This window comes from Chrysemys picta, chromosome 6, assembly GCF_011386835.1.
Source record: "Chrysemys picta bellii isolate R12L10 chromosome 6, ASM1138683v2, whole genome shotgun sequence".
In the NCBI taxonomy this organism is placed as follows: domain Eukaryota; kingdom Metazoa; phylum Chordata; order Testudines; family Emydidae; genus Chrysemys; species Chrysemys picta.
In genome coordinates, this window is record NC_088796.1 from 38425064 (window position 1) to 38451467 (window position 26404).

The window sequence follows — 26404 nt, forward strand, 5'->3', positions numbered from 1 at the left end:
TTTTAAGTGTTGGTAATAAGTCACCACAGGTTGCAGTTTCAATACTGGTAGTTTGTAAATGAGAACTCCATTCCTTTTAGAAAATGCTCCACCTGAGGAGGCACTAGCTTTTTGTTTCCCACAGAGTTCATCACAGATAACACAAGAGACTGCAAATCAATGGGGAGGATACCCATCTTCCCTTTCAGCAGCTGAGGTGGCTGGCACACAGCTATAACTACAGCATCATTTGTGTGGGATGGGATGGAGTGTAAGGAACTGACTTCCTAGAGCATAAGAACAGTTCTAGGAGGAGGATTTTCCAGATACGGGAAATAATTTAGGGTGGACCCTCATTCTCTTGTAGTAAGTGCCATGTGGAGTGGAAAAGGATTGGCTTATGCACTAAACTGTACTTCCACCCTTGCTAGCCTCTTGTCATCCTCTTCCTCCGTTCTTCTACTCCTCCTTTTCCATTCCCTTTTTAAAAATCAAAGGGACAAAAATTCACTCACCTATAATCAGTAGGAAGGAGAGAGCCAATAACTGCTGGAGAATAAGGATTAAAAAAAAAAAGTCAAGTGTCTAGCACTTGTTTGCAAAGAACTGTCCAGTTAGGGGCAGGGTACAAACCCATGCAGTGTTGTCCTTCAGTTTGCACACAGGGAGCTCTAGTTCCTGTACTGCTGCTCAGAGCTCTGGTGAGGTGTAGCAGAGTGAAAACTGGCCCGTGTCTTCCCAGGTCTCACTGCTGCTATTCAGAACCACTTGGGTAACGCTGAAACCATAAAGAATCAGGTCAACTTCATGCTACTGTTTCTGGCAAAGCACTAAGCAGAAGTAGATACTGGGGCTATTAACTAGGAAGGAGTTAAACTTAGTGTAGTGGAGTGACACTCCGCTCCCTCTCAGCAGACTGAGGAACCACAAAATAGCATGGACCCTCCACCCTTTAGCAGCCAGCAAGAGTCTGTTAACCCAGTAGACAGTTCCATTTGCTTGAATAGGATGGACTGGATTCACTGCACTTCTGTCTTCCTGCCATACAGAACCCGCTCCTGGGATTCAAGCAGCTGGACTGGCTGTTGGGTTAAGTACTGGGAAAACCCCTGCTGCAACCCCTACCTCTCCAGTGGTTAAAGGGAACACCCTCTTACTGCCCCTGATTCCCAGGGGAGGAGGGCCCCTGCTGTTGCCTTTCTGGGATGAGAAGGGAACCTTTTGTCACTATCGCTTCCAGTGGGGAATAGGGCAGGGCCACATCACGGTGTGGCTAGAGCCCTAGATTTCCCTTACCAAACTCTGACAGTCAGGTTCGTGGTGAGCAACAGAACAAAAATGCTCCTTTCCATCAGGTCAGGCTTCAGATGCTGACTAGGCACAGGATGGTATGAAAGATAAGAGGCCTAGGGAGAGTGCTATCATAGGAATCCCCCTTTCCCAGTAGCTCAGGGAAGGCTAGTTTCTCACATGGGCACTGCTGCAGGACCCCATCCCTATCTTTCTGTTCCCCAACTTCTGTATATGGTTAGTAGGTTTAGTCTTCTAGCTCGAAAGTATCTGGCAAAGTTTCCAAGATCCTATGTGGGAGGGGAGGAAATGGTAGACATGAGCCACTGATCGTATAAGCTAGAAAAGTACAATGTTGAGAATTGTGCACAGGAGAAGATGAGACAGTTTATGGTAGAAAATATTGTATAAGAAGACGGGGTGGGAGAAAAGAGCAGGAAACACACTGAAGACAACAGGGGAATATATGCTATGACCTATCATATGGTGGGGGGGAGGGGAAGGGAAGTGGCATGAGGACTTTGTTTGCAGTCCTACCAGAGCTTTGTTCTGCAGGAAATGTTTGTAAGGCTCTTTGAACACTTGTGAATTAGATCTTAATGAAAGGAAGGGGTTAAAGTTGAAATGGACTTTTAGAAAACCTACCTCCAGCTCATGTTCAGACTCAGATATTCACTGACTTCCTCTGTTTGCAACATAAGGAAGTCTTTGTGCAAGACCCAGAAAAACTGACCCTTCATTTCCCCCCCCCCCCCACTTCACTTCCCCCACACTCTGTCTCCTAGATCACAGCCTGTAAAGATGGACCAGTTTCCAAAAACATACCCTGTGACAAACAGCAGGAACACCAGCTGCTTAACTCAAGATCAGCTTTCCCCTCCCAGTATACAGATGCATAGAGTCCATACATTTTAGGAAAAGGGTGAAGTGGGAAGTTTTCCCCATTGCTTTTTGGTTAATTAAACTACTTTCTTGTAAATACTGCCTGCTAAACCACTAAGTCTTAAGGCAGAAGCTTGCTGGGGAGCAAGAGAGGGGCTTCTTATGATGGAACCATTCCACCAGCACACACCCTTTTACTGTCAGGAAAAAAGTGTATATAAATAATAAATATTGTATATTTAAAAAGGTTCCAATAGCTTTAATACTTTACTAATGTTATTTATACAGTTGATTTTTCTCCCCACCCCCACGCTTCATTTAACAAACATTTTGTCCATGTCAGTTGCTTTCTTTTTCTCCTCTCCCACAGTGGAATAGTTGGGCAGGCAGATGATTTTTGTGGCTGATGTTACTTGTTTGAAGCTTGCATGCCCTTCAGATGCACCAAGTTTCCTGCCAAGAATAAATATGCTGCTTACCACAGCACAGCAGCTATAGGGTGGGGTCTAATGCAAGGAAGCCTGAAGGGATGATGTCGTTATTTAGGGGGAGGAAGCTGGGGATTATAAAAGAAGTTTCCTTTTTGGGGAAAGAGTTAATATAGACAAAGTATCACAAGAAGCTAGTCCGTTAGTTTTTAGTAGAGTATTGCCACAGACTGCCAGTAAGATAAATAGCTTAGTTGACTAGGCAATATTTGAGCTTCATATAACAAAATGTTATTAGAAAAAAAAAAACAACATCTCCTAGATTATTTTACAGCTTTCTGTACACAGTATATTCTGAAGAGTAAGTTTCTATACTGGTACTCCCTAGAGACTGGAGGAGGGAGACAGCTCATGAACTGGACTAATAAGATGCAAACTTGCACTGATTACACTGTCACATGTTTCAGGGAGGATAGCTGACAGGAATTCGATTACTTTGAGGGAGCTTTTTAGTATTTCACAAGTATACTATCACAACTGAAACTGCTTGAAGCTATTAATATATTTAAAGAGAAAATACCTGGGAGGAAAGATAATACACTTAAGATATAGAAATTCTTGTAACAAACATCAAAATTTCCATATTGGTACTAGGAAAGCAAAACATTTCATCAATTTTGATTTTTAAACAAAAATAAGGTTGTTTTGACTTTAAGTAGGGTGTGTAATATTTTCAAGCACACATCTATTGGAAGAGTCAAAACAAGTTTACGGTTTAGGTTAAATCCAATTTCCTGCCAAGTATAAAACTTCTGCAAATGTTCAGAGAACAAATTAAAAAACTCCAATAGAAGGTAGAATACAGAAATGAGACTAAACCAAGAATTTTAGTTTCTCAAACAGATCTAATAGGCTCACGTGACACTTCCAATATGTACAGCTTCTTGATTTCATTGCACACGTTCACTTTACCTGTATTTAACAATGACTTTTCTTTCCTACAGTAAAAGCAGCAGTAGTGAGCTAGGTTACCCCACCAGGGCAACCTAACAATACTAGGCTCCTTATAAGGAAGGAGTTATACCTGCCCATGGTCCATGCTCAGTAGCTGTAAACAGAGTGCACTAGTTTACTGTGGGGGAGAATACACAGTATCATGGATTCAGATGACTATGAATCACTGGTATCTTCACTACCATCCAAGAGCCAGTCTTACTCAGAATTACCCCTATGGAGTTATTTAAAGCAGTTAAAAGGTAATGTCATCAGGAAAACATGGCTCAAATTAGAGAGAAATCTCAAAATATTCTGAATGTTTCTAGCTAGCTCTGAAAGATCAGAAAAGTATTTTTAGTATTCTAAATTTCTATTCCCAATAGTTTTACAGATCAACATCTGACTCCAGTTCATTTCTTGGCCTCATCCTGTAATTCAATTAAAGTAACAAGTCATGATTTGAGAGCTGACTCAGTGTTGCCTGTTTTTTCCTCACTTTTAAATAGAAACTTTGACCTTTAGAAACTGTTGGTAACACTTATTCAAAAGAATATTTGGTTTAACTTAAGGCTAGTAGGAGGCAAAGATTCTCTATGTTCAACTCTTCAAATGAGTTATAACCATCTACTTTAGAAGATCACATGCTGTATAAAACTTGACAAATATGCACATGCTCATTTTAAAACCCCAAAAACAATGTTCAGGTCAACATCAGACCTGAACACCCTTATTTTCTAATTTCTTAGAGAAACATTTTCTATTGCCATACAGATACAGTTAAGAGACCAACAAGGGATCTTAAGAAAAATACTCAGACAAGGTGGATGAGGAATACCTTTTATTGGACCAATCACTGTTCTTGAAAGAAGCTTTCAAGCTACATACAGCTCTCTTCAGGTCTACTGGTTTTCCCTGTATGAGAATGGCCACCTCTAAGAAGTTGCAGAGAACTCAGTAATTGTAGACTTAGGCTATATCTACACTACAGCCTATGCTGGCAGAACTTATGTTGCTATAGGGTATGAATAAACCACACCCCTGAACAACGTAAGTTATGCTCACATGAGCGCTTATGTCATCAGGAAAGCTGCTCCCGCCAACACAGCTTCGACCATTCATGGAGGTAGGTTTTTTTTTTTTTTTTTTGTGCTGAAGGGACAGCTCTCTCATGTCAGCATAGAGAGTCTTCACCAGATGTGCTGTACAGCACATCAGTACAGCTGCCACGCTGTACATGGAGACATGGCCTTAGTCTTGCCGCTTGAGATAAGAACAGCAATTCCAGCACTGTTTTCTAGAGCAGAGGTTCTCAAAGTTTCATGTTATGGATCACTTCTGAAGACAGATCTTTCCCTCGATACCTGCCCTCTCAATTCCACACCTTTCTTGTATCCAACATGGTGATTAGGTACATGAAAAATTAATATAATCCTTAAAGGGAGAAAATAAAGATAAATTTGTTTTAATGTCATATGCAGCTGCTTAGTTAAATCTTGAATGTAGGACTTGCATATCTGTCCCAAGTCTCCCCTTTGTTGGTTTTAGTCCTTATTGTTCTAATCTTTCCAGGTCACTTTGCAGTTTGGTTCTGCCCTCCTGAGTGTTTTTTACATACTCCAGTTTTGGTATTGTCTATAATTTGTGGTTAAACATACACCAAAGACCTTGTCTACACTACAGGGGAAATTCAATCTAAGCTACGCAATTTGAGTTACGTGAATAGTGTAACTCAAATAGATGTAGCTTAGATCTACTACTAGATCCACACTATACGATGTTGTCAGGAGATGCCCACATATCCTCAAAAATGTGTGTTAAAAGAAAAACCAAACCTCAAACTTACAAATGCACAGTTAAGGTTCTACAGACACCACAACTGTAATACCTCTACCCAGATATAACGCTGTCCTCTGGAGCCAAAAAAAATCTTACCGCGTTATAGGTGAAACTGCGTTATATCGAACTTGCTTTGATCCACCAGAGTGCGCAGCCCCTCCCCCCGGAGCATTGCTTTACCGTGTTGTATCCAAATTCATGTTATATCAGGTTGCGTTGTATTGGGGTAGAGGTGTAGTTACTTCTAGTAAGGGTTATGATTTCATGGAGCAATACTACCAAGGCTGAAGAATTGCATGCTCAGGGGGCAGATTGTAGCTGTAAAGCCACCAGCTACAATGGGAATGGTACAGATTCACCACCCCAGAGAAAGGAATTATACCTGCTGCCTCAGGCACAATGTCAGGAGCACAGCTGCTGCTACATCATTCAAAGACCTGGTCTACACTAGGACTTTAATTCGGATTTAGCAACGTTAAATCGAATTAACCCTGCACCCATCCACACAAAGCCATTTATTTCGAAACAAAAAGGGCTCTTAAAATCGATTTCTGTACTCCACCCTGACAAGCGGAGTAGCGCCAAAATCTATATTGTCATTTTGAATTAGGGTTAGTGTGGCTGCAATTCGATGGTATTGGCCTCCGGGAGCTGTCCCACAGTGCACCATTGTGACCGCTCTGGACAGCAATCTGAACTCGGATGCACTGGCCAGGTAGACAAGAAAAGCCCCACGAACTTTTGAATTTCATTTCCTGTTTGCCCAGCGTGGAGAGCACAGGTGACCACAGATAGCTCAGCTCATCAGCACAGGTAACCATGCAGGCCAATAATCGAAAAAGAGCACCAGCATGGACCATACGGGAGGTACTGGATCTGATCGCTATATGGGGAGAGGATTCAGTGCTAGCAGAACTTCGTTCAAAAAGACGAAATGCCAAAACTTTTGAAAAAAATCTCCAAGGACGTGATGGAGAGAGGCCACAATAGGAACTCATATCAGTGCCGCGTGAAAGTCAAGGAGCTCAGACAAGCCTATCAAAAAACAAAGGAGGCAAATGGTCGCTCCGGGTCAGAGCCGCGGACATGCCGCTTCTATGCCGAGCTGCATGCAGTTCTAGGGGGGGCCACCACCACTACCCCACCTCTGACCGTGGATTCCGAGGCGGGGATAATCTCATCAGCTATACCTGAGGATTCTGCGGACGGGGAAGAGGAGAAGGAGGAGGATGAGCTTGCAGAGAGCACCCAGCACTCTGTTCTCCCCAACAGCCAGGATCTTTTCCTCAGCCTGACTGAAGTACCCTCCCAAGGCAATATCCAAGACCATGACCCCATGGAAGGGACCTCAGGTGAGTTTACCTTTTAAAATATAAAACTTGTTTTAAAAGCAAGCGTTTTTTAATGATTACTTTGCCCTGAGGACTTGGGATACATTCGCGGCCAGTACAGCTACTGGAAAAGTCTAACGTGTCTGGGGATGGAGCGGAAATCCTCCAGGGACATCTCCATGAAGCTCTCCTGGAGGTACTCCAAAAGCCTTGCCACAAGGTTTATGGGCAGTGCAGCCTTATTCCATCCTCCATGGTAGGACACTTGACCACGCCATGCTTACAGCAAGTAATCTGGTATCATTGCATTACAAAGCCTGGCAGCGTATGGTCCCGGTGTTTGCTGGCATTCAAGCAACATCCGTTCTTTATCTCGCTGTGTAATCCTCAGGAGAGTGATATCGCTCATGGTAACCTGGTTGAAATACGGGAATTTAATTAAGGGGACAGAGGTGGCCGTTCCTACTGGGCTGTTTGCCTGTGGCTGAAAAGAAATCCTTCCCTGCAGTTAGCCAAGCGCAGGGCGGGAGAGGAATTGGCCCTTAGCTTTTTGTGTTTGGCTAGCAGGGATCTTCCCTGTTACCAGCCACACGGTGGGGGGAGGGGTACAGCGATCATCCCAGAGAATTGGATGGGGGGGGGCGGGGATTAGTTTGTTTTCTGCTGCTGAAGGTTAACAGGAAAACCACAGCAGTCAACGGGCTTTGCTTGGTATGTGGGAAAGGAGGGTGCAGAAGCCGAAAGACAATGGCTTACCATGGACGCATGCAAGCTGAATTCTGTTGCCCGGACCTGCATCTGATCTCTAACATCAAAGCCACAGGCACTCAATATTAAGATGGAAAATGGGACCTTGTACTGAAATCACATGCGCTATGTAATGTGAATAGTGTTGTTCACCATGAAAGAGTATAAGCATTGTTCTGTAAAATGTATCATTTTAAAAACTTCTCTCCTTTTTTTCCAACCCTCCCTCCAGCAGCTGCAAATTTTTCAATCCTCCCTCCCGAAGGCTATCTCAGATAAGGGGGTGGAGAAAGAGGACATGAGACGAGATGTTCACGGAAATAATGGAATGCACCTGCAATGAAAGAGCTCATTTGAATGAGTGGAAGGACATGGTATCTAAATTTAGGAAAGACGCCAGTGAACGTGAGGTCATGAGGGACACTCGAGATGAGAGGTGGCAGGCTGCAACGCTGGGGCTGCTGCATGATCAAATGGACATGCTCCGGTGTCTGGTGGAGCTTCAGGAACGGCAGCAGGATAACAGATTGCCGCTGCATAACCTCCCTCACCATGTTCCATATCCTCCTCACCCAGACGTGTAAGAACATGGGGGGGTTGGGGGGAGGGAGGCTCCGTGCACCCTCCCACTCCACCCCAGTGGACAGCCCAAGCAAAAGGCTGTCGTTATATTGAATTTTTTCAGTGGCCTTCTACTTCCCTCCTATCCTCCTCCCAAACCTCACCCAGATTACCTTGTCGGTTCTCTCCCTATGTTTATAATCAATTAATAAAGAATACATGATTTTTAAATGATAGTGACTTTATTTCCTTTGAAAGCAAGCTGGGGGAAGGGGGAGGGTGGGTTCCTTACAGAGAATGAGTCAAAGGGGGCGAGTTTTCATGAAGGAGAAACAAACAGAAATTTCACACTGTAGCCTGGCCAGTCATGAAACTGGTTTTCAAAGCTTCTCTGATGCACAGCGCTTCCTGGTGTGCTCTTCTAATCGCCCTGGTGTCTGGCTGCGTGTAATCAGCAGCCAGGCGATTTGCCTCCGCCTCCCACCCCGCCATAAAGGTCTCCTCCTTACTTTCACAGAGATTGTGGAGCACACAGCAAGCAGAAATAACAATGGGGATACTGGTTTGGCTGAGGTCTGAGCGAGTCAATAACGAGCGCCAGCGACCTTTTAAATAGCCAAATGCACATTCTACCACCATTCTGCACTTGCTCAGCCTGTAGTTGAACAGCTCCTGACTCCTGTCCAGGCTGCCTGTGTATGGCTTCATGAGCCATGGTGTTAAGGGGTAGGCTGGGTCCCCAAGAATAACTATTGGCTTTTCAACATCCCCACCGGTTCTTTTCTGGTCCGGGAAGCAAGTCCCTTGCTGCAGCCGTTTAAACAGATTAGTGTTCCTGAAGACGCGAGCGTCATGAACCCTTCCCTGCCAGCCCACGTTGATGTTGGTGAAACATCCCTTGTGATCCACAAGTGCTTGCAGCACCATTGGAAAGTACCCCTTGCGGTTTATGTACTGGGTACCCTGGTGCCAAGATAGGGATATGGGTTCCATCTATAGCCCCACCAGTTAGGGAATCCCATTGCAGCAAAGCCATCCACTATGACCTGCACGTTTCCCAGAGTCACTACCTTTCGTAGCAGCACCTCAGTGATTGCTCTAGCTACTTGCATCACAGCAGCCCTCACAGTAGATTGCCCACTCCAAATTGATTCCCGACTGACCAGTAGCTGTCTGGCGTTGCAAGCTTCCACAGGGCTATCGCCACTCACTTTTCAACTGTGAGGGCTGCTCTCATCTTGGTATTCTGGCGTTTCAGGGCAGGGGAAACCAAGTCAAAGTTCCAAGAAAGTGCCCTTACGCAGGCGAAAGTTTCAGAGCCACTGGGAATCGTCCCACACCCGCAACACTATGCGGTCCCACCAGTCTGTGCTTGTTTCCCAGGCCCAGAATCGGTGTTCCATGGCTATAACCTGCCCCATTAACAGCATGATCTCCAAAGCACTGGGTCCCGCGGTTTGATAGAATTCCATGTCCATGTCCTCATCACTCTCCCCGCCGCGCTGCCGTAGCCTACTCCTCGCCGCCTGGTTTTGCAGGTTCTGGTTCAGCATAAACTGCACGATAACGCGTGAGGTGTTTACAATGTTCATGACTGCTGTCTTGAGCTGAGCGGGCTCCATGCTTGCCGTGGTATGGCGTCTGCACTATTCACCCAGGAAAAAGGCGCAAAACGATTGTCTGCTGTTGCTTCCCTGGAGAGGGGGGAGGATATACCCAGAACCACCCGTGACAATGTTTTTGGCCCCATCAGGCATTGGGATCTCAACCCAGAATTCCAATGGGTGGAGGAGACTGCGGGAACTATGGGATAGCTACCCACAGTGCAGTGCTCCAGAAATCGACGCTAGCACCCGGTACATGGATGCACACCACCAAATTAATGGACGCTCAGCTCAGCTTAGTGTGGCCGCATACGTTCGACTTTATACAATCTGTTTCCAAAATTCGAATTATATAAATTCAGATTAATCCCGTAGTGTAGACATACCCTAAGAGGTGTGGCATGTGCACTGCGCTCCTTCCCTCCCCTCCCAGTAAGGAAAAGAAATGCAAGTCTAAGCCAGCAACATATGTAGCTATTTCTGGACATAATGAAAAGTATCTATTCCTGCTAAGTGGCAGATGGATAGCGACTTTCTCCATTTATTCTTCTATTTGTAGGATTTCTTAAATGGACTTAGGAATTTTTCCACGCTTAGTTTGAAATAACCTTCATTTCATTGTTTTTGTTTGAAATAGGAGCATTTCTTACTGGCACCTTTGTGTCTCTTCCAGGTTTTGAATCTTCATAGTGGCACTTGTTTGTTGCATAATTCCCCCCCCCCCCCTTTCCCCCCATGAAGAGGGTTATGTTGCAGCAGGTAACTATTATAAAGCAAAGGGGGAATTACTACCAAAGTCAGGATATCTTGTTTACATGTGTGGGAGCTAAGGAGAAGGATATATTTGACTATGACCAGATCACTTAAAAATCCGTTTCAAAAATTTGCAGCATATTAATGTGCCAAGTACCTAATTATCTCATGTTAGTATTGTAATTTTTTATTTTAGTGTTTTTTCTGTTTCATTAAACTAGTGCCTAGCAAGCGGGTACAAATTCTCTTCTGAATTTTATATTGTAGCCCAAGACAGAAGCTGGTTATTTTTCAGCTTTTATCTCTACTAAAAGTGTCAAAGCTTTTTAAAAATTATTTGGCAAAATGCTTGTGCTGTCTCCCATAAGAATTTCCTAAAGATTTTCCTCTACAGGTACATTAAAAAGCAATCCATGTTTCCCAGATGTATTTCTTGATGCTTTCAAATAATTTAAGTTTGTTTCTCTTGATTTGAAGATTTGCTGGAGATAGTATTGTGGCTTACAAAATAGAGACATATCATGCTGCTGATTATTAGGCAAATTCCCCATTGGTTTAGGGAGTTCTGCTTGCTCAGACTAAACTGTAGATTTACGCAACTTTTAAGTTTTATTTGAATGAAGATTTTTTTAGTCTGTGATTGCATATGTTAGCTTTTTATGTAATTTTATAAAATGACTCCTCTGATTTAGAAGGTAAAAATTCTTAGTGATGGACCTATTCATAAGCCAAGTATTAATGGTAGAGAGATGGGAAGGGAACAGACTGGACAAAAGAGCAACCATCAGGTAGCAACCAATCCTGCAAGTGTGGAGTTTATAAAATCTACAAACAGGACTCTGCAGCTGTGGGATCAGCTGCTTCCAGGTAAGGGTTAACTCCTCCTGCCTGGGAAATGGGTACCCTATTAGGAGCAGTTTTTCTCCAGCAGAAAGTACAGCACTTAGCACAAGATCATCATATCATGACAGGTGAAAGCAGATCCTTCCCCAAAGTGGGCCAAAATTACTGGTCTAAAACAGGGGGTATCAAACTTACTCTGTGGACAGAGCCAAGTTCCACTTTTGTTGGGCAGAAGGTAAACACTTAGGATGACATGCTTTTCTCAAACCTTGGCTGAATGCCCACTGATGTCAAAGGAAAGTTTGCATAGAGATTGAGGGTAGAGTATTATGGCCCTTATGGAATAGCTAAGATTTTAGTTTTGTTCAGTTCCTTGTCACATTCAGCATCACTCAGCGAAAACTGCTTCCTTTTAGGCCCACTGCTATTTCTTTCTCTTCGTTCCCTACCCCTCTTTGGGTATGTCCAAACTACCCACCAAATCGGCAGGTAGTAATCGATCCCCGAACGCGCTCCCGTCGACTCCGGAACTCCACCAGGGCGAGTGGCAGTAGCGGAGTCAACAGGGGAGCCACAGCCGTCGATCCTGCGCCGTGAGTACCCGAGGTAAGTTGAAATAAGATACGCAACTTCAGCTATGGGAATAGCGTAGCTGAAGTCGACATATCTTACAAAACACCCCCCCCCCCCCGCCCCACCAGTGTAGACCAGCCCTTTGTTTCTCTGCTTCCTCCCTGCCTTTGTCTTTTCTATGCATGTCCTTCTCTACAGTAACTCCCAGTTCTCCACCTATGGGCTTCACTTCCATTTCTCTGCTAAAACAAGCAATTAAATAGTTAATGCTGATACATTTAGGCTCCTTAAAATCTCAACCTACAGGGTTCGGGTTCCCAAATCCCATTAAAATTCCAGGAAGATTGGGCATCTAAATCCCTTAGGTTCCTTTGCTAAAGTGGTGTTAGGCTTTAGAGTTAATATCCAAAAGAGATTAGTGGGAGGTGAGGGGTTCACACCTTTTAGAGTATTTGATTCATGCTGTCTGCACACTCAGGAAGATCACTTTACACTCAGGTCATATTCAGAATGTATATTCTTCATGCCCCTGAGGGCTACAAACTTAAAAAAAAAGCTAAGAATTCAAACATGCCATGCAGGACATATAAATATATTATGCAGGCCTAATTCAATCCCTTGGCTCTGTTTAATTTTAGTCTAAAGTTATTTTCTTAAAGAAGTCTTATTACTGCCACTATAATTTGTTCTTGCCATGTTAATTTTTCTATGGCTCTAAACAGTAGCTAAATAGATTTTTTTAATTAAAGCAAGGAATTTCAAAAGAAATTGATAATGTACACAAACATTAAGATACTTGTATAACTTGATGTCTTCAGATTTTCCATTGGTTGTGTTTGACAATTTAAAAAAAAAAATCAGCCAAAAAAAAAAAAAGCATTTACTAGAGCTGATCAGGAATTTTCAATCAATGTCAAAATGTAGTCTCCGTAGTTTTCAAATGTCCTTCAGGTAAATCAAGCATTATAAAATATTTTTGTTTATGGAACAAAATAAATGTTTGTTTGCCTGATCTGCCCTGGTATCTTATTGCCCCCCCACACACACAATTCTCCTCTATGTGCAGGACTTGATCACTGATCTCTGATTGAACTGCTGCAGTGACTCATGGGAGTGGTAGTCTGACTAGGCAGCCTTCCCCCTACAGGAGCCTACTACTCCACTGAGGCAACCCACAGCAATTCAGACAAATGCTGTTCAATGATTAACTGAGCCAAAATGAAATGTTCCAATTCAGGAGTGTCCAAATGTTTTGCTTTGATTGAAGATTTCTAAACAATGAATTTCAAAATTAAACTTTTACAATATTTCATTCTGTGAAAAGTTTCACTATTTTGACCCTTTATCCTGATTTGGATGAAAAAGTTGAAATATCAGAATTTTCCATGAGAAACTCATTTTTGATTAGCTCTAGTGTTTATACATCAACATTATGAAAATATTGTACAGTAAATTTCAGATATAGTTCTGCCCTTATTTACACCTGTGCATCCCCACTGAAGTTATCGGAGGGGAGGACAGACTTTGGTCTACTAATTAGATAGCGGATATATTTCTGCTACTATTTGTGATTAGCAAATTGTGGTTTTTGAGCTTGCTTTTGCACATTGTTATAACGTTTGTTCCAGAAAGGTTGTTTGTTTGATTTGATTAGAAGATAGTTTAAAATAAACTGCTCAAAACTGTAACAGTGGAAGATATTTCACATTGCGTGCTATGGGAATTACAACATTAACATTACACATTAAACCATTTGCTAAAAATTAACCACAGCAGATGGTTAATACCAGTATTTTTATAGTTCCTTTTCAACACCAGGGCAAACATAATATTTTAACTGCATTCAATTTACTCACTGTGAGTTGTCGCATCAAGCCTATCACATCGGGGGTACCAGAGCTTGATTCCAATATGGGCTGTAGGTGAAGGTTTACAGCCTTAACCTAACGTTAATCAGCACCAGTGGGCATCCAGGATTTTGACAGAAAAATGGTTACTATCTTGACCTCTTAGGCTAAAAGGGTCATGGGACAATATAGATTTCCATAGGAATCATCAGGGGAAGAAACCAGAGTGCTCTTCCAAAATGAGATTATTTAAGGCTGCTGTCAAGTCTCTGATTCTACAATATACACACATTCTTCAAAATACAATCTGCCTCTTTTCCCAGGAAACCATTTTTGCTCCCTCTTTAGCTGTTTTGAAATTAAAATATCTGAAGTGAGGTTGCAGGTTTCTTTTCTCCATGAAAGAGAAAAATGCCTTAATCAGAAACATCTATCCTCGCCTCACCCCCAAAACCACTCATCCTGGCCAGAATGCTTTAAAGAACCTTATATACTACTTGGGTACACCTAACCACCACCACCCCTCTCAAAAACCACCCTACAAGTGAGAATTTCTGTAATATGCAACATCCTGGGGACCAGTTATTTTAGGAGTGACTCATATGAGGTATCAGAGGGGTAGCTGTGTTTGTCACTATGCAAGAGGATAAATGGACACAAGTCAGGAATGGCAATATACAAAAACCTGTAGGAGAACAGGTCATCCTCCCTGGCCACACAATAGCAGATGTAAAGGTAGCCATCTTACAGCAAAAAAACTTCAGGACCAGACTCCAAAGAGAAACTGCTGAGCTCCAGTTCATTCGCAAATTTGACACCATCAGATCAGGCTTAAACAAAGACTGTGAATGGCTATCCAACTACAGAAGCAGTTTCTCCTCCCTTGGTGTTCACACCTCAACTGCTAGCAGAGCACCTCACCCTCCCTGATTGAACTAACCTCGTTATCTCTATACTGATTTATACCTGCCTCTGGAAATTTCCATTACTTGCATCTGAAGAAGTGAGGTTCTTACCCATGAAAGCTTATGCTCCCAATATTTCTGTTAGTCTTAAAGGTGCCACAGGACCCTCTGTCGCTTTTTTCATACAAGGTAGGTCACTTATGTTTGTATTTGCAATATTCATTTCCTGTCCTTATTAGTGGTTTTAAGGAGAACATTCTGTAGGTAACAATTTTACTTTGGGGAAAAAATTAGGCTTTTTCATTCAAGTCTCTTCTATGCTTAGGTTGTGCATTTATACCCATACAGAACAGTAACACTAGTAAGTGACAAGTGACAAATATTAGGCAGATTGGGGGAGAGAGGAGTAGCCTTATGCCCTAAGAGAAGGGAGGAAGGTCAGGTAACATCTTACAAGGCACAATACAGGTCTTTTTAAAGTTAGGCTTGTTTTAAAGCTATTTTCTCTGCTTTAGAGAGTTTTCCCTCCCCTTCTTGTATGGGTGCTGCCTCTGCTTTGGCCCTCAAGACTGAGGAGCACCGAAGGACTGACCCACAAGCAGCATGTTACCACAATTTTCCTAATAGAGGGGAAACCTTGGAACAGGCTTAAGACCTGGTTTTACCAACCAGGCCAGCACGTCCTGGTCCCGTTTGTCTGCTTGTGCGTGTGGCTTTTAAACCATAACATAAGGTAGCCTCGGAAGTTTCATAACCTGGCCATCTCGCAGAAACCGTATTAAAAGTGGCCCTGCAGTTCCAGCGGAGGCTAGGAATGGGGAGGGGAGACAAGGCGATCATGGGGTGTACTAAGTGTCACAACACACAGTTCAGTCTCGTATTTTCAACATTATTAAGAACGCGCGCTGCAGCGAGAAATCTGGGTCAAAGCACAGCGCTGTTCCAAGCAAGGTAATTAAGTGCAGGACCCTGCCCCGGGCTGGGATTTGCTGCGCATCGCGTAATTAGCACTCGTGCTGCAGCACGGTGCCAGGGCTTCGTGCTCCGGCGCTCGGGGAGCTCAGCCAGCAGCCGCCCTCAGCCGCGTGCAATCGGGATTGTTCAGCCTCCGTGCGAACGGAGCAGCCTGTGCCTAGCGCGGCCTGGCTTTGGTTCTAATTGCATTCCCTCCCACTTGTGACTCCACGTCGAGTCCCATCCGGTGCGCAGAGTAACCAGCGAACAGGAGGAGTCACTCGGCTGACCTCTTCCCCCCGGGGAGCGGTAGGCGTCACCTGAAGGCGCAGCACAGCCGAGGAGCGTGTCCGCCCGCCGGGGATAGCGCCCCTCAGCCCGCTCTGGCTCTGCCCAGCCGCAACTCGGCGCTGGTGCCGAATTCGCTGCCCCAACACCGACCCGAGCTCGGCTGCGGGACGGAGACGCGCTGCTTGTGCAGCACAAGCCCGCGCCAGACTGGGCAGGCGGACCCAGAGCGGGACATCCCTGTGCCCTGCACTAGCTCAGCGCTCCCCTAGCACCTCCGTCGCCCATACTGCACGTGGCGTCTAGCCCAGCTGCCTCCCTCTGGCGGGTCCGCAGGCGCTGCAGGACCCGAGACGACCCCCGCACTTACCAGCCACCGGCTCAGCTCCACCTGCGGGCGAGCGGAGCTGGCTGCCCCGCACTGGGCAGGCGAGTACGAGCCAGGCCGACGAGCTGCCTGCTACCACCGCTGGGAACTGGGCTGGGGTAGGTGCAGGGAAGCCTGGCTCCAGCTCCGTTTTCATTACCGTATTTCTCCGCTGCGCTCAGTGCCGCTCCTCCACAGTCCTTCTCGCTCCCCTCGGCTTTCCCAGCGGTGGTGACCGGGTTGAGGCCGCGACGGCCCCGCCCCCACATTCCATTCCCTAGATGGTGTCAGAAGGCGGTGGCGCCTGCCCCACCCCCTTTTCCCACCACGCGCACACCCGAAGGGCGCGCCCAGGCTTGCGAGTATATGACATCTCCAGAGGAAACTCCGCCCTCTTTCGCAAACAAGCTCCGCCCAGCTGAAGTCCCCACCCCCACTGCTAGTGAGCCGAGCACACGGCTGCCGGGCCGGGCCCGTTCTATTTATGTTTGTAGGCGCTGATTTGCATAGCTCCGCCCCTGCCGTGGGTGAGGCAGCAGGCACCGCCCCCTTGCCCATACATGGCGGCGAAGGGCGGGGCCGCCATTCGGCTGTCGGTCGCTCTCTTCCTGGTGCCGTTTATAGGGTACAGCCACTTCCGCTGTCTGCTTAGAAGCGGCGCGATCATGGCGGAGCGCGGTCAGCTCCCTCCCCCCGCTAAGCGCCTCTGCTGCAGACCTGGCTACGGCTCAGGGTGCAGGCCGGGCCAGCGCGCGGGCGGCGGCGGACCCGGCAGCGGGGTGCTCTGTGCCGGACCCTCCTCCGCGGCCGCCGCCGCTGCCGCCCTGGGGCTGCTGCCGCTCGGCAAGACTCAGAGCCCCGAGTCCCTGCTGGACATCGCGGCTCGCAAGGTGGCGGAGAAGTGGCCCTTTCAGCGGGTGGAGGAGCGGTTCGAGCGGATTCCGGAGCCGGTGCAGCGCAGGATCGTGTACTGGTCTTTCCCCCGCAGCGAGAGGGAGATCTGCATGTACTCCTCCTTCAACACCGGCGCCGAGGACCCCGCCGCCCCCGGGGGGGCCGCTGCCAGCACCGCGCCCGGCGGGGCCGCGGATGCCGCCGCCGACGAGAACCGCCTGCCCTTCCGTAGGGGCATCGCTCTGCTCGACGGCGGCTGCGTCGATAACGTCCTGCAAGTCGGTGAGTCACTCACCGGGAGCCGGGCCGGCCATCCGGAGCCCCGCGCCCCCGTAATCCGGGCTGCGGCCCCTCTCCCGCACCGCTGTAATCCGGCCAGCGGGGCTCTCCGGGCCCTTCGCCAGCCTGTCACCCACCTGTAATCCCTGCCCAGGCCCCAGCGCCGCTCCTGCCCTCGCCGAGCGCCCTGACCCCGCGGCCAGCCCGTCACCTCTGCTCTTCTCTCACCTCATTTGGCAGCTGCCGCCTCCGCCCCCCAGAGCACGGGGCCTGCAGCCCTCCGCTCCCTCCGTGCCCCCAGCGACCCCCTTCCTATCCCCCTTCACTTCCAGCCAGGGATCCAGGCCTTGCCATTTCCTTTCCCGTCCCCTCCCCCTCGCAGCCGGATTATGTGGCTCCTTCACGTCTCTCCTCGGCATCCAAGGCCAGGTTACACACTGCTTCTGTCCGCCTACCAACTGCCCTTCAAATCTGCCCTCTCTCCCCCTCACGCCCCCACACAACGCCTGTTTACTCTCCGCCCCCGGCTAATCAAACGCTTCCCGTCCCGTCCCTTTAACTCTCTTCACACTCCTCCCCCCGCCAGTCCCCACTCCCCCCGTAATCCCGGCCGTGCGGTCCCACCTCACTTTGTCCCCTCCCACCCCCACTAATCCGGGCCATCGTCATACCCTGGGCCACAATAGAGGAGATGCCAAACCCGCCGCCTCTGCCCCACAGACCGGGGAGGGCGAGGAAATGAATCAGCAGAAGAAGCCCCCGTGGGGGGAGGGAGGGGCAGGATCTGTTACCTACAAACCCCAGGAGCGAATTTGCGCGGAGAGGTTCGGGTCGCTGAACAAAGGCACTTGCAGGGGGGCAGCGGCAGCGACGCACGGGCGGGTTGCGAGCTGCGGCAGATATTGCAACCTAAGCCTGGGGCTGCCTTTGAATCACCCCACGGTTGGCTTTGCGGGATGGGGGGTGGCTGGATGGCAAAGCTGCCAGATAGCAGATCCAGCTCGGGCTGCCAGGACTGAAGGGGGAGGGGAGAAGCTGAGCGATGGCTGGGAGGAGGGGGAGCTGCTGTGTATGGAGGCGGCGGTACATGGGGTGCTGCCAGTTGCTTTGGGATGTAGCTGTTCCTCGCTTCATGACAACAGCAAAAGGGGGAAGTGCTGTTCTTGCTTCTCCTGGAACAATACTGCCCCCCCCCCCCACCTCCGCTGCTGCCGCCTGCTGCTGCTCTTCACCCTCTCCAGGAGATAGATCTCTATTTAACTCCTCCTTTCCTAGTTAGTTTAAAAGGCTCGGGGGTGGGTCCGTCCTCCCTCTGAAGGGAGGAGGAAGAGGAGCTCCTCTGTTGGGGGGAGGGAGGGGTTAGTCCCATCAATAAGAGTGCTGGAGGAGCTACATGGCCGGCTCACATTTTCCTGTGGGTCTTGGACACACCAAGGGAAGGCTGTAAATTTCCCATCTCCTGCGCTGCCTGGCTTGCTCTGATGGGGAGAGGATGAACCACCTCCTGGTTTCTGATGGTGGTGGGGGAGGCTTTACAGACCTAGCAATCCAGGCCCCGCTGCCATGTGACAGAATGGGCAGATGGGTTATAATTTCCCTAATAAAACTTCCGTGCAGGGTGAGGTTCTCTTGTGCTGGAGCTGGAGCTTTCGTTTTGTAGTGTTTAGCTGAGTGTATTTGCCAGTTGCGCATCTCGAATCGCCGTGAGGCAATTCCCTGTGGTGGAGGAGGAGGAGGAAGATCTGGCACTTTGTTCTCATTTTCATGTTTATTTGTGTCCTTTTCAGTTTTCTGCCAGCCTCCGAAAAGGGGAAGCCAAACAAAAGAGGCTCTTTATTTCTTTTCACTGCCTGCAAAATAGTGAAGATTTGACAAAGGGAAAGAAGGACTGATGACTTAAAGCTGCACGATTCCATTTTCCCTCAAACAGACTTGCATAATCTTCCCCAATATGCAGTTTAAGCCTGAGCTTTTCTCTTCCCTGTCAAGCTATCAGTTTTTGAGCATGGACGTGATGACATTTTTAAATGGACTGAAACCAACAGCAGGATAGTTCACAACTCTCTCTCTTCTCTTCCCCTTCTTCCAAAGCACTTAAAACAAAAATGGATCAGTTTTTCCTTTTATTTATGCCTTGTTTTTAAAGATTTGAGGGTGTATAGTTTCTGGGCCCAAAGGCCCAATAGATTTTAAGATCTGTTGCATAATTTTGGTTCTCATGTAATTTTGCCTCACTGCCATCCTTGGAGTTGTTTTAATCCTGTCTGTGATTCATTTGAATTCGAATACAATCTACAAATGTGATGTCTGCATGGTCATGTATTTTCCAAAAGCAGACTCTGTTGCTTTTTCTCTAGGCTCAGTGCCCTTCCTTCCCTTCTGCCTAGAGTGGGGTTCAGTGTTGAGACTTTTTTTTACAAAAATCTAGTTACGTTTCATCTTACTTTTGGTTTTCTGTTTCTTTCCAGAGGACTGAGGGACATCTGTGGTTCCGCACTTGTGGCAAAACCAGAATTCAGTTTCATTTTGGTTTGGTTGGCAATGCTGAGAATTTTTTTTTTTTTCTCTTGCCTGTGCTTGATTCTGCTTGCAGGCGATGAGGAATGACAGGAGTGCACATAGGGAGGGTTTCTTGGCTGATTACATTTAAGCCAGGAATTCACTGTGAAAATAAAGCCAAGGGGCGATAAATAAAAGATGCAATCTTCTCCAGGAGACAGACACCCAGCATGGGCTTTGCTTTGCTTGCTTTCAGCAGTAGAAGAGGCCTCAGTGAGTAGTTGTGAAAGGGGGGGAAGTAACTTTTTTGTATAGCTTCAAAAGGGGAGGTGCATTTAGCAATGTTGGCAAGGGTCAACGTGAAGAAAGAAAATATACATAAATACAATTTAACTTTTGACTACTGCTCCTGGAACACTTAAGCACAGTTCAAACAAATGCTATACAAACTGTTGAAAATATAAGTCTTTGGGGGAAGCCATTCAAAAGTAGCACTGTATCAATACCAGTACTTTGAAACACAATGTCAATTGTTCTGACTGGGGTGGAGTTTTTGTTTTGGAGGGCATAGCAGTATAACTTTTAGATGGCAGAGTATCCTCCAAGTACTTGTGTAATTTGGGAACATGTGTCAGAGCTGGTAAGGGTTTTGCTTTGAAATGTGCCTTCCAGAGCAAAAAGATGTAAGAGCACAAGCAACTCCACTGCAATGAATTATATTGGCTGGAGAATGGAATTGGCTTCATGCAATGTAGCAGACTATGTATCCTAATACTGCTCTTATATAAGTGTGGTTTTAGTGACAGTGTAACTGTGAACCTACTTTCTGTGCAGTATGAGTAATAGAAACTTTGTACATTTTTACAGTTGTGCTTGCCCAAAGCACAATTATTGGACAAACCACATTTTATTGCATATCAGATCTAATTGTCGTACTTGCAACACTAGTATTAATACAAACAGGTTGGAGATTTGCTAAGCAAGCCACATCAATTTTACTTCAGTGCTAGTTAAATGAAAATATTTGCTTCTGAATTTTACATTTTCAGTCAATACACTGTAGAAACATTAAGCTGAAGGAAACTTATTACTATGGCAACTTGTTTTCAAGCTCTCTTTCTTTCTATATATATATATATATATATAAATATAAATTTATATATATATAAATATAAATATATATATATAAATTTTAGAAGCATTCAATCTATTAAAACTACTTTTCAATAGGTGCCTTTTTATGAAAAACCTCTATTTTTGCAGCTCTTTGTCTCACATCTGTATTGTAAAGGACTACTTTGCACAAAATTACGTATTTTGTAAACTGTATAAGGATTTTTTCAAGCAGAAATCTTGAGTGTCTATTAGTGTATTTAAAAGCTAACTTAATTTATTCCAATGTAATTAATTTCATTAATAAGCATAACTTGTTTCAAAGGGATTTTCTTGGGCAGGGGGGGAAGCTGTCAGTTTAAAAATCATACTTGGATTAAGACTGGGAGAGGGTCTGAGAGACCATCGATAAGAGCTTGGGGGAGAGGGGGTGGCTTAAAAACAAAACCTAGGAGAAATGAAACATTTTCACTTTAAACCATTTTAAATCACTAAATATTGCCCAGCAGTGTTTGCAATCCAAACATTACAACATTTTCAAAGTATATTAAAATTTGGAAGGCAAATTGACTGACTGCCTAGAAAACAAGTTTTCGCTTGGCCAATCTGAAAGACATGCCAAAAATGAGGGGAAAATATAGATGGTGAAATGTAAATCTGTTTTAATCTAAGGTCAGTTGTATGTCTGCACTGTATAGACCATGGTTTGCTCACACTGGTCTCTGTTTAAGACATTACAATAATTTCCACAGCAACACTCGACATCATAATCACGGAAGTAATATATAGGTATTACTTCTAGATATGAATGGCAGGGGGATGAGCTGAAGGGAAGAACTTCCTGAAGAAGAAGAAATGTGAAGGATTAAGTGATTGATGCTTATCACATTTCTAAGATTTGTTTAATGTTGATATTGTAAGCCAGCAACCCAGCTTATTTTTCTTTTGAAGAGGGTTATTTCAAGCAGCATCTCTTCACTGCATAATGTTGGGTTTTAGACAGTGAAACCTAGTGAAATGCTGTTGGAGAAATGTTACTAATTCTCTCCAGAGAAACTTTACTTCGGTTTTCTTCAGTGTAAAATAACCTTTGGGGCTCTGTATATATTTCTTTATTTGGATTCTTAAATTAACTTTAAAAGGTCTGCTTTTTTGTTTTTGTCTTTCTCATACTGAGAAGAAATGTTTTTCTTCTGACTCAGATGTTTCTATGATCATTTATTTTATTACTAAAGCTTAATTAAAAAAAACTACAAACCTGAGCCCAAGTTTAGTAACTGTTCTCAAAAACAGGAGTCACAGTTTTTTCACCTGGAATGGAATGCTTCATGAGACTACATGAGTCACTTTTTTCTGTAGAATTGTGGTTAAATATAATTGTAGCCAACAACTTTCAGGTGCTTTTATGGATCTAATGGATTAGAATCTTTACTAATTTTCTACTTTTGGACAACTTTTCAAAAACACAATTTAAAATTCATAGATTCTAAGGCCAGAAGGGACTACTGTGGCCATGTAGTTCAGCCTCCTGTATAACACCGGCTATAGGACTTCTCCGAATTTATTCCTAGTTGAACTAGAGCATATCTTTAAAATAAAATAAAATCTAGTCTTGATTTAAAAATTGCCAGTGATGGAGAATCCACAATACCCCCTGGTAAGTTGTACCAAGAACTAATTACCCTCATTGTTAAAAAGCTGTGTATTTTATTTTCAGTCTGAAATTTTTAGCTTCAGCTTCCACCTATTGGATCTTGTTATACCTTTGTCTGCTAGATTGAAAAGACCATTATTAAATTTTTGTTCCCCATGTATATAGAGCCAATTAAATTATAGAGCCAGTTAGGCAAATGTCATTGCTCTTGTTTCCAACTTTAATTGTTTGAATTTCAACTCTATGGTGTTGAACACCTTTATAATTGATGAGAGAGGCCACGTTGAATGTATTTTTAATAAAGTTGCCAAACAAACTTTGTGCTATGAATTTAAATGCTTCCCTCTGCAGACATGAGACTCTTCATTTAAATAAAGTTGGCTATTTTTTGAAATCCGTAGTTCCTTTAAGAGACTTTTAGATAAACTAAACTTAAGTAACTGTGAATGAATTGACTCAAGTAAGACTGTCCTTAGTATGGAACAAAATGCTTATATTTCACTAACTCTTTTTGATAAAGTTCTAACGTTGTCCTGGTATATGTAGTGACTTTTTTGTGGCCAGGGGGAAAAAGGGAAGGGAAGAACATGTTAAACTATCTGCTACTGTCTTTAAATGGGACATATTTCTCTGCTGACATGCTGGCAGATGCAAGCAGGGTTTCTCTAGCAGTAAGCCTGATGTTGGAATTTTGGTTAGGAATGTATGATTAAAGGAGGTCATCTATAACTTGTTTAATGCAGCACTGTGATACAGACACATGTGGTGTCTGACTTTGTTTTTGTTTTTTTGTTTAACGCAAAGACTACAATTAAGTTTGGAAGATTAGATTTTTGTCAGTAAACATTGATTTATTTCACTGTACGCATACAAATGGGTGAAAAAATATTTAGGCAAATAAGGAAAAATGCTGCTTGAGAACTATAAGAGTAAAAATTGAGTAATTTATCTTTTTGAATTAGGCTTGTTACAAATGGGCTAGCAAACAAATAGTAAAAACAGGTATGATCTGTTGATTTCAGGATATTTACCTTGTATATTTTGACATGTGATGTCAATTTGTTTTAACAGTTTTTACAAAGCTTTAACTTATTTAATTTCAACATCTACTATCGTTAATTAACTCTCACTGCCCTAATTTCCTGCAACTGAACATTTAAATTGAAAATACCTTCGGTGACTTGGGTTCTAACCCAAGTTAAGTAGTAGTGGCCAATACTTTTGTGTACAAAACCACAAACCAATTAAATAATTTTTAAAGATATATCTTGCCTCAAGGGGAGAAAAATCTGAATGTTCCAGTTTCCTTGTTAGATTTGGAATGTAAGTCCCTGATTAGGGAACAAAGGAGCTGTTCTCTCTCTCTCTCTCTCTGTACACATTTTTTAACATGTACTGTTAACCTTGAATTATTTCTTGTGAAAGCGTTGGTGTGTAACACTTTGCAACAGTGGAATATTAAATGTGGAATACTACATATTTTTTCTTTTGATAGGTCAATTATTTGAAACCAATTATTTTTCAAGTCACTTTTTGATGTGACAGAAACTTTGCCCTGAAATAAAGCTTACTGTTTATTTATAACGTAAATATTAATGGTAGTATGTGTGTCTTTACACAAAAGTAGTGACACCGTCCTATTAAAGACAAAGTTCTAATACTTTATTTTAAACAAACTCTTTATTCAATTACAGTTTGTGTGTAACATATTTCCATTGAACATAATTTAAAAATGCATAAATCAGTTTTATAGAAATATATTTTATTTGGATTCACCTGATGAAAATATTTAACATTTATTATAGCCTAGCATTCAGCAGTTTACTTATAATTATTCTTTTCTACTTCTTCCCTTCTTGAAGAATCATTGCCCTGCAAACAGACTTCGTACTCTGAGATTTGATAAGCAGAACCTGACACTTGCATTGATGTTTCCCAAGCTTGTTTTTTCTAAGAATTCTAAGAAAACAATTTTCATTTTAAAAACTTGCCATCTCTCTTAAATTCTGTTTAAGAAAATGATACCAGCTCTGCATATGATCAGATGTTTTGGTATGTAGCAATTCTTGAACTATAGCCAGCTGTCGTGCCAGCAGCTGATTCATTTTTTTTTTCTCTGCAGTCTGACTTTCAGAAATGAGCAATTAAAAGCTAAATGTGTGGCTTTTTTCTGGGGTGGGCGGAAATTAAGAAGCTATTGAAAAGTCAGAGGGCTGGATAAACTGATTTTCCTTGAAATTCAGTGACTTTTTATTTGTTGTTTCCTGTTTTTCCATGTATATAACCTGATAAAGTGAAACATGTATAGAGGTTTTTAATTGTACAGTGCCAAAAAAAAAAAAAACCCACATTCTAAACAGATAATCAAATATAGCAGTGAAACTGGTTACAGGTGTGAAGGATAATCCATTTTAGAAAATGATTCTACATAGTGGGTTAGTGTTGGAATGTAATCTACCTAGCTGATCTAGTTGTTATGCAACAACAATTCTTGATGGTTAAAACAGTGTCTCAAAATACTGATGAAAATTTATGATAAATTGGAGAAGTAGCTGGTATTCAAACTCTTTTTCTTTTAGAAGATATGCTTGGGGGAAAAGTTTGACTGCCTGAAGAATTGGCAGTAGATAATAATGAATTCAAGTCTTCAGATTATGAATATGCTGTCTATGTAAGGAATTTGTTGTAAGACTCAAAAAAAATCTTCTATGCATAACAAAGGGTACAGATTAAATGTGAATTCTGATTGTCTGGAATGCAGTCAGCCTGACAGCATGCAAATACTTGAGTACTGTGCAATAACTGCTCTCATTGTTCAGGGAAGTCTCTCTGTGAACCTTCATTTTTTCCTCTTGGTTTGCTGTCTAATACTATCTCTGCATTTAAATGTTTTGCTCTTTATTGGACGTGTATCTATTGCTTGACATGGCTTCATAACCATCATTGACCTGGATCACTGGAGATGTCTGCTGGTGCTGCATAATGCAGGCTTGCATCCTCCTTCTAGCAATATGCCAATTAACATGATTTACGTGATGTCCTCATGCTGCATCACCACATCTTTTTTGAGATTATGTAGCCATACTCATATAGGCTTTGGTTGAATTGTTAAAGTCCCAGTGCCTGGAAGATTTGTAATAGTAGTCACCAACTTTAAATAATTTTACTCTTATTTAATTTCACAAATTGTATGAACACATCAGATGAATGTAGCTGCTAATAGTAACTAAAGTGTAGAGAATTGCTTTGTGATTGTTAGAACTGATAGAAAAGCCTTTTGCACGCCTTTTAACTTTGCAATTCAATGTACTTTAGTCTCCCTTAATGTAGACTTTCTATACACTAACTTAAAAACATACCTCTTTTTTTGAAAATTTGAGAACATAAAGTCTGAAGCACATACTGTGGCAGAGGAGAATCACATTTAACTGCATTTAAAGTATATTTTCAGGAAATAATTGTGAAGTGATCTGCACCATCTCACACTTTTAAAAGAAGAGCTTAATTTTTTTTTTACTAAGGCCCTCTACTTCTTGTTGCAAGTCAGTGCACTTGACAGTCTTTGAAATAGCTGGAAATTTTTGTATTGGAAATGCATGGGCAATGGCTGAGAGAGTCTGACATTAATTGGAAGGATGCAGTAGAACCTGTCAGTATGTTTAAATTCGTACTAGTGGAGCTAGCTGATCAGATAAATCAGAAGCTCATTTACTGAATTAATGTGCTAAAAATTCAGGTGATTTACCTCTTGTCCTGCTTTATTTAACAACCTGCCTATTTA

At 43.7% G+C, this 26404-nt stretch overlaps 1 protein-coding gene and 1 long non-coding RNA gene across 3 annotated transcripts in view; one reads left to right on the forward strand and one right to left on the reverse strand.

The window, feature by feature from the left end:
• LOC135984254 (uncharacterized) overlaps positions 1–16414 on the reverse strand; it is a 65110-nt gene extending 48696 nt beyond the window's left edge. The window contains exon 1 of the long non-coding RNA XR_010602175.1: positions 16188–16414. This is a non-coding gene — a long non-coding RNA (uncharacterized LOC135984254). The remainder of the gene's footprint in view (positions 1–16187) is intronic.
• A 392-nt stretch (positions 16415–16806) lies between these two features.
• Positions 16807–26404, forward strand: part of ZSWIM6 (zinc finger SWIM-type containing 6) — a 162680-nt gene continuing 153082 nt past the window's right edge. For both annotated transcript variants that reach the window (XM_005281038.4, XM_008174488.4), the window contains exon 1: positions 16807–17360. In XM_005281038.4, the coding sequence (XP_005281095.1) occupies positions 16850–17360 (511 nt within the window). In that variant the 5' untranslated portion in view covers positions 16807–16849. The remainder of the gene's footprint in view (positions 17361–26404) is intronic.